The sequence below is a fragment of the Tupaia chinensis genome, unplaced genomic scaffold (assembly GCF_000334495.1).
Source record: "Tupaia chinensis unplaced genomic scaffold, TupChi_1.0 Scaffold143584_1, whole genome shotgun sequence".
In the NCBI taxonomy this organism is placed as follows: Eukaryota; Metazoa; Chordata; class Mammalia; order Scandentia; family Tupaiidae; genus Tupaia; species Tupaia belangeri.
This window is the reverse complement of record NW_006203430.1, coordinates 8805879-8814632: the sequence shown is the minus strand read 5'-3', so window position 1 is coordinate 8814632 and position 8754 is coordinate 8805879. Positions and strand designations below refer to the sequence as shown.

At 52.9% G+C, this 8754-nt stretch overlaps 1 protein-coding gene across 1 annotated transcript in view; it reads left to right on the top strand.

Annotated features, from left to right (window-relative positions):
* Window positions 1-7544: 7544 nt before the first annotated feature.
* Window positions 7545-8754, top strand: part of PERM1 (PPARGC1 and ESRR induced regulator, muscle 1) — a 4229-nt gene continuing 3019 nt past the window's right edge. The window contains exon 1 of the mRNA XM_027766543.1: window positions 7545-8671. Coding sequence (XP_027622344.1) covers window positions 7751-8671 — 921 coding nt within the window. The 5' untranslated portion in view covers window positions 7545-7750. The remainder of the gene's footprint in view (window positions 8672-8754) is intronic.

The window sequence follows — 8754 nt, the reverse complement described above, 5'->3', positions numbered from 1 at the left end:
TAATTGATGAAGCACCTTCTTCTGGGTAGAGGGGGTGTGCCTGCAGGGGCTGCTGGTCACTTCCCACCAATTCATTTCTGACAGCCGCCTCCTAGCCCAGTGCATGGCGAAGACCAAGGGTCAATAAATGTCTGCCGAATTCACGTGCTCTGTTGGCCGGTCTGCATGCCTCCGTGGTGTCTGGGGCTGTCTGCAGTGGGACCACGGCTTGGGGAACAATGACAGCAGATCATAGGTATTTGAAATCTGGAGAAAGAATGTGTCCCCGTGGTGGCAGAAGTTGACTGGCTAGGCCCGTTAAATGCCATTCACTGGGAAATCGGGGTGGGCCTGGGACTACTTAGAGCCCTGGCTTATGAGCAGTGAGCCCCCCTCTTCTAACCCCTCATGGTCACCCAGCCTCCTCCTGTCACCTCGGATGCTCTGGCTCCAAGGCTGTCTTGTTTTCCTAGAGAGCTCTGCAGCTGAGCCTGGCTGCTCTTCCTCTGCTCCTTGGATCCCTGGGGGCTCTGTCGACTCTTGGATGGACCCATGGGCAGGGCACCTGAGGCCCTGGGGTTGGCCGCCTCCCAGATGACCTCCCAATGACATCCTTCCCCGACCCGCTACTCACACCTCAGTGCGCTGAGGTTTCCTTGCGTGACCTCTAGAGGCGATGGGATGTCACTTCAAGGTTAGGTTTCATGTTTTCTCCTGCCATCTGTCTCCACCTCTCTCTCATATCATTCGCCCTGGGGAAGCCTGCTGTTCTTCCCTATGGAGAGACCGCCCATTGTGACCTGTGCCTTCCTGCCAACAGCAATGAGTGAGTTTAGAAGTGGAACCTGCAGGCGCCAGCAGACGGTGTAGCAGTTACTTCATCGGACTCCCATGGAGGCCTCTTAGTTTGAGTCCTGGACTTGGTGGCTTAAAACGCATGCTGGGTGCATGTGCATGCATGTTCAAGATCCCAGGATGAAAATGAAGAAGGGATTGTGGAGTGGCCATCTCTCCCTCCTCTGCGAGTATACATGCCCTAAGGCAAAACTCTTTTTTTTTTTTTAAAGGAGATTTTTGCTATAGCGCACGTGCGCTTGCTGGAGAAACAGAGCAAAAAGTCACCACCTCCCCCCTTTGGGGGAATGGCCACGCCACAATCCCTTCTCCTCCATTATCTCCTTGGGATTTTGGGAATGTATGCACATGCTCCCAGCACAATTTTTTTTTGTGGGGGAAGGGGGAGAGGTTTTTGCTATAGGGCATGTGCACTTGCCAGAAAGAGAGACAGAGAGACAGAAAGCGAGAAATCATCCCCCGGAGGGATGGCCATGCCGAAATCCCTTTTCCTCCATTCTCCTCTTGAGATATTGGGCACGCACGCACACATGCCCGGCATGAGTTTAAGTCACAGGGTCTGGGACTTGAACCGCGGTCGACTACATGGGAGTCCAGCAACATAGCCATTATGCCAACTGCTGGTCCCTTCTGGCATGAATTTAAAACCATCAAGTCCGGGACTCAAACCACGTTAGACTATGTGGGAGTCCAGCAATGTAACCATTATGCTATCTGCTAGTCTCTGCTAAAACCTCTTAAAAAAAAAAAACGTAAAAGTAGAGAATAGCAGATGGCATAACGGTTACGTCACTGAACTAACCATGGCTCGAGTCCTGAACCTGGCTGCTTGAAACTCATGTTGGGCGTGTGTACATGTGTGCCCAAAATCCTGAGAGGAGTATGGAGAGGGATTGCGGTGTGACCATCCCCCTAGGGGGTGATTTCTCACTGTCTCTCTGGCGAGTACATGTGCCCTATAGCAAAAAAATCTCTAAGCGAAGTCTCCAGTCCCACTGAGTTTTCAGGTGAGACCACAGCCACTACAGACATCTTAATTTTATGAGAGACCCTAACCAAGAACCACTAGCTGGATTCCTGACCATCGGCAACTGTGTGAGATAATTTTTTTTTTTAAGGTTTTGCCATGGAGGTGGGGTTAATCACTGAATGACGGAGACATTCTCTCTCTGACTATGGGTTGGTTTCCTGGGTGTATACATATGTCAAAACCTAGCAAACTGTACATCTCGATATTCACAGTTCATTGTATATTAATTGTACCTCGATAAAGTTATTAAAAACAAAATGAGAAAAAAAAATCTATGTGAAGCATTTAAGATCGCCCTGTGTGTTAATAGCTCCATTGAAAAGTAGTTCTTATTTTTGAGAGCTGATAGACTGAAAGGGAAAGATGTGAAAGAGGCTACATGGCTCCAGAAAGGGGGACAGGCAACTCCTCAGAAAGCGCTAACCACTCCTTTCTCCGATGCAAGAGGGCAGGTCTAGGGCAGGAGCAGCTGGCTGAGGCCTGCTCTCAGCGGAGCCCTAGTGCCCTCTAGTGGCCTCTCCAGGTACAGCAGTCTGAGTTCCTCTGCCTCTGACCTTGAGGCACCAGAGCACACCTACCTGGTACCAAGATGACTCTACCTCGTCTTTGTAGGATCTGCTGCTGGGACAACTGAAAGCCCACATGGGAATAAAATAGGTCACGTGATAACCTCCCATCATGAGGTTTTTTTTTTTTTTTTTAGATTTTTAGAGCACACACACTCGCTGGAAAGAGAAGGAAAATGAGAACCCCCCCTCCCCCGGGGGGCAATGGCCATGCCTCAATTCCTTTCTCTGCATTCTCCTCTGGGGATTTTGGGCACACACACACACACACACACACACACACACTCACCTGGTGTATTTTTCTGGACGCTAGGTCTGGAACTCGGAACTGTGATCGACTATGTGGCATCCGGCACCTTAAGTTCTGCGCCACCTGCTGGTCCAATAAAATGCTACTCTTTTTTTTTTTTGGAGAGGTTTTTCACTATAGGGCGCGTGCGCTCGCCAGACAGAGAGAGACATAGAGACAGAAAGCGAGAAATCACCCCCCAGGGGGGATGGCCACGCCGCAATCCCTTCTCCATTCTCCTCTTGAGATCTTGGGCACGCATGCACATGTGAGTTTTAAGCCACCGGGTCCGGGACGCAAACCGCGGTTGACTACGTGGGAGTTCAGCGACATACCCATTACGCTAACTGCTGGTTCCCAAAATGCTACTTTTTTAAGAGAGAGGTTTTTTTTTGTTTTTTTGTTTTGTTTTGTTTTGTTTTTGCTATAGGGCAGGTATGCTTGCAGTAGAGACAGAGAAAGACAGAGAGATAATGTGAGAAATCATCCCCCAGAGGGGATGACCACACCTCAATCCCTTCTCCTCCATTCTCTTCTCTGGGTTTTGCATGCATGCTCACATGCCCAGCATGAGTTTCAAGCCTCCAGTTCTGGGACTCGAACCATGATCAACCCTATGGAAGTTCAGCAACATAACTTTTACACCATCTGCTGGTCCTAATATCCCACTTTTTTTCTTTTTTTTTTTTTGGAGAGATTTTCACTGTAGGGCGCGTGCGCTCGCCAGACAGACAGAGAGAGACATAGAGACAGAAAGTGAGAAATCACCCCCCAGGGGAGATGGTCACGCCGCAATCCCTTCTCCTCCATTCTCCTCTCGGGATCTTGGGCACGCACGCACACGCGCCCGGCGTGAGTTTTAAGCCACCGGGTCCGGGACACGAACCGCGGTCGACTACGTGGGAGTCCCGCGACATAGCCATTATGCTAACTGCTGGTTCCCAGATCCCACTTTTAAAGCACGGTGATGGTATCCAGTACATAGTGAGCACTGGATGCATATCAACCATGGCTGCTGTTATCACCCCAGGGAAGAAGGCAGGCACTGATGCAGGGATGAGCTGTCTGTACTCGCCCCTGCCCCACAGTGATTCTGAAGCCACTGGGCTTGGGACTCAAACCATGGTCAGCCATGTGTGAATCCAAGGCCTTAACAACCATGCCACCTACTGGTCCTCCCATTTTCTTTTTTAAATGTAAGGATCTTTAGGATATTGTCAGGACTTTGGGGACAAAGAGTTTGGTTGATTGTCTTAGATTTTTTTTTTTCTGCTGTAGGTGTGTGTGCTCACCAGAGAGACAGAGACAGAGACAGAAAGTGAGAAATCACCCCCCAGGGGAGATGGTCACGCCGCAATCCCTTCTCCTCCATTCTCCTCCTGGAATTTTGGCACGCTTACACATGTGGGAGTCCAGCGATGTGACCATTATGCCATCTACTGGTCCCCAGAATTCCTTAAAAAGAGAAAGAGTGGTGGTTGGAGTGCTGGACTCCCACATGGGTTTAAACAGTTCAAGTCCCAGACCTGATGGCTTACTTTCTCACTTTCTCTCTTTCCCTGGTGAGCACACATGCCCTATAACAAACTTTAAAAATAATAATAAATAAAATAAGTAAGTTAAAAAGAAAGAGCTGGGGCCAGCGGGTGGCGTGGTAGTTAAGGCACTGGACTCCCACATGGCTGACTGTAGTTCGAATCTCGGGCTTCTTTCTTGCTATCTTTCTCTGGTGAGTGCACATGCCCTACAGCAAAATTTAAAAATGATCCTAGGAACTTGGACATTCTCCAAAGATGTTCCAGAGGGGCCACGTGGTGGCACACTGATAACACATCTGGATGTGCATGAGTCCAGGATGCACCTGTGTGGGGGCCTGATCTTGGCCAACTGGGGCTGGGCTGATAGTGGCGTAGGGACCCTGCTGGGTTGTTTGTCTCTCTGTCTCTGTCTTCTTTGTGGAAAAAAGTCAGTAGACAAAGCAAATTAAGAAAGCAAAAAATAAACGTTCCAGAATGTTCGCTGCAGCACTATTTGTCATAGCTGTGAATGGCAAGCAACACACGTGTCCATCCAGAGATGCAGCCCTGCAACATGGCCACGCACTCACGTCTCCAGTTTGTGGCATGAAGTGAAAGAAGTAGACACACAAAGGCTTATAGGGTGTGAGTTCCTCATGGGATGGCCCCCTCTGCTGGGTTCTGGTGGTGGTTACTTTCTGCAGACACATCACACTCCCCTCCTGTCGCATCCTTCGTGGGCATCACACATGAAGCAGAGAACCCAGCCTCCCCCTCCTGATGGCACTCTTACCCTCCACTGTCACCCCTCAGCTGCTCACCCAACTGGTCCATACTGGCTCCACCTCCCATATCTTGAGCCCCAGAACCTTGAAAGCGTTTTGGTCCAAGGCCGCTTCCTCACAGGGGTCTTCAGCTCTTCGGCTCCGCTCTCCCCATTCCATTTCTTGCTTAGATTGCTCCATCTTTCCTCTGCTCCGTCCTTTTGACCTCCAACTCCAGGCTTGCTTAGGAAGGGGCATGGTGAGCTCAAGGTCAGGGTTTCCTGGAGAGTGGGGGTGCCCACCCACTCTACAGCTGAGCGGGCTAAGAGCAGAGGTATCGGGATCCGCTTTGTGACTTAACCAGCTGTGTGACTGTGTGCAAGTTACCCTCTCTGTGCCTCACTGAGCTCTATTAGGAAAGAAGTGTCCTCCCAGTGCTGCCTCTCAGGATGGATGAGTTAATGGAAAAATGCTCAAGAGAGCCTTCCCAGGGAGGTCCAGCACAGAGGTCATGTCACCCCTGCCGGCCTTCTCCTGGAGGCTGGTTTGCCTGGGGTGGTGGTACCGCACTCCTTTCCTGGAGGAAGAGAGCTCCCTGCTACCCCCATTTTAAGTCCCGTTCACAGGAGCTGAGTGGGTAGAGATGTGGTGGGGTGAGCCCACTTTCTCCTTTTGACCCCTCCCAACCCTTCTCCGAGAACCAGAGTCCATACCCATTTGAGGATCCTCCACCGAGAGCCCTCGATGGCCCCGCTTGCGCCGGTCCCCATAGGCAGATTCAACAGCAGCACTGGGGGGCCTGGGAGCCCCTGGAGGTCAGACCAGGGAAGCACAAGCCCTCTCTGGTGGGCGGCGCCCCATCTCTGGAGGAGCTGGGAGAGATCTCAAGTTTCAGTGAGAAACGAAAGAGCAGAATGGTCTTTGGCTTGGGAAAAGAGGCCTGTGTGCTGTGGCCAGTGGCTGACCTGACTTCGACGTGGGCCAGCTTCGAGCCTGGCCCTCTGCCAGAAAGACGTTCCTCACGTAGCCAGAGGCCCAGCAAATGCCATTTATTTGTGGCTTGACCCTGATGCTGGCACGGGCCACATGTGACCACAGAGATGGGGTATTTTGGGCAGCAGAGGTGGAGCCTGTGTGGCGAGCCCAGCACCATGCCGCTCTGGGACAGGCCTCTCAGACACCAGCCACTGCAGGGACTCAGGTAGGACTCGGGCAGCCCCCTCCTTCCTGTCCTAAGAGGTCCTAATGGTGTGCAGTCTCCATGGAGGCCTCTCGAAGGGCCACAGAGGGGGGCTGAGGTCAGCGGGTGGGAAGCCGTAGTTCTCTGGGCTCAAGGTATCTTCAGGCATCTCCACCTCAGGACTGTCCTAGCCAGAGAAAACTCCCTCTCAGATCCAGCGTAGCTGACCAAAGGCCAAAGGGCAGCCCCCTGTGGCAGCAGAGGCTGCAGGCTCTTAGGCGGCTAGCATCTGTCACCTTGGTACACTGAGACAAGCAGAGGAAGGGGAGCTTAGCAGACCTGGGTCAGGGGTGCAAGCCCTGAGGACACCCCAAGGTGGCGCCTGGGAGTTGGAAAACTCACTTCCACTCCTTACCCTCCTGCCCAGGCTCTTCCTGCTGGCCCCTGAGCTGACTCTGGCCAGCACCAGTGTGACCTTGGAGAGCTCTGAGGAAGCCTGGCCACAGGGACTGTCCAGTCAGCCTGTTCCAGCCAAGGCTAGTGGAAGGTCATCGCCAAAGGCTAGTCACCTGCTGGACACCACAGTCCTTCTCCCTGTGGCCAGCTGCCACCTGGGGCACATTGGGATAGGCAGGGCTGACCATCACTGGAGAGAACTTATCCCAGGTGGGTGGCCCTGGTACAGACACTGTTGGAGGAGGCAAGGCTGAAAAGGAAATGCTCACAGGGAAAACCATTCTGAGAACCATCAGTGCAGCCAGGGGAATACTATTTTCTTTCCTTCCTTCCTTCCTTCCTTCCTTCCTTCCTTCCTTCCTTCCTTCCTTCCTTCCTTGCTTTCTCTCTCTCTCTCTTTCTTTCTTGAGAGTGTTTTATATGGTGCATGCGCTTGCTTCCTTCCTTCCTTCCTTCCTTCCTTCCTTCCTTCCTTCCTTCCTTGTTTTCTCTCTCTCTCTCTTTCTTTCTTTCGAGAGTTTTTGCTATATGGTGCATGCGCTTGCCAGAAAGAGAGAGACAGAGAGACAGAAAGTGAGAAATCACTCCCTATGGGGGATGGCCATGCCGCAATCCCTTCTCCTCCATTCTCCTCTCGGGATCTTGGGCATGCACGCACACACGCCCGATGTGAGTTTTAAGCCACCGGGTCTGGGACTTGAACAGCGGTCAACTACATGGGATTCAGCGACATAGCCATTACGCCAACTGCTGGTCCCTATTTTCTAGTGTATATCGTTAATGTAAATTTTACTTGATTTTAGGACTGTAATACCATGCCATTGTACAGTTACCATTTGGGGTTGGTTTGGAAATAGCGAAAGTGGGAATTGAGGATTTTCTAGCTCGGCAGAATCACTTACGCTTAAGTGATTCTTAAGGGTCCCAGCCTTGCTTCTGGGACCCTGCTCTGCTTTCTTTCAGGGTGGAGATGGAGTGCCAGGGAAGTGGGGGCATCCCTGAGGGTGGGTGGGGTGGTGGCCATGTGCGCAGGTCAGTGCCCAGTGCCTGGATCCATGAAGACCCCACCTGGCCCCAGGTTCTGCTGCCCCCCAGGCACTTCTGCTGAGCCGAGATGGAAAACTTCCAGTACAGTGTCCATCTGAGTGACCAGGACTGGGCTGAGTTCTCAGCCACTGCTGATGAGTGTGGCCTCCCACAGGCCAGCCTGGCTTCTGGGGATGAGCTCTTATCTAGTGACATTGACCAAGGGGACAGCAGTGGCAGCAGTCCCCCTGGGCCCCCCTCCTTCTTCACTGGGCAACTGGCTCCAGCAGGGAGGGGTTGGCAGAGCTGTGAGGAGGAGGATGATGACGTGGCCACCCAGCAGCTGGTCAGCAGGTCTCAGTGTGAGCCTGTCCTGGCCCTGGGGGCCTGTCAGCAGACACCCGGCACGTCCACACAGTCAGAAGCTCGACCGTCCCTCGGCTCTGGTGCCACCCCTCTGGGCCAGAGCTCACCCGTCCTGTGGCCAGAGTCTTCTGGAGACGACATGCAGCGACTTTTGAAGGGCCCTGCTCCCAGCCCCCCTGGTGAGCCCCCTCCGAGTCCTGAGTCCCCTGGCCGCAGTCCTGGAGGCCCACCACGGAGCCCTAGCCGAAAGAAGAGGCGAGCTGTTGGTGCAAAAGGGAGTGGGCGCTTGGGAGCCCCTGGCCCTGCTCCTGCCCAGCTGGAGACCAGACCTGAGGAGGGCCCTGGTCTGGCTGGATCCAGGGAGAAGAGTCCTGTGGCTGAGATGACAAAGGTCACAGGAGAAGCTGGACAGGACAAATGGGGGTCAGGCTCTTTAGAAAGTCCTCCTGAGCAGGTTGCCCAGCAAGGGTCAGGTGTGGACCTGTCTACATCTGTCCCTGTAAGTGAGCAAGGTGTACATGGAGTCAGAACAACTCACGGTGCTCAGCTACTCATGGCACTCACACCTGTGCAAGAGGCTCATCCGGACGTTTCAGTGGCTAAGCCAGATGTGGCTGTGTCTACACCTGCCTGTGAGCCTCAAGCTGATGTGACTGTGTCTATACCTGATTGTGAGCTTCAGCCAGACATGGCTGTGTCTACACCTGCCTCCAAGCCTCGACCCGA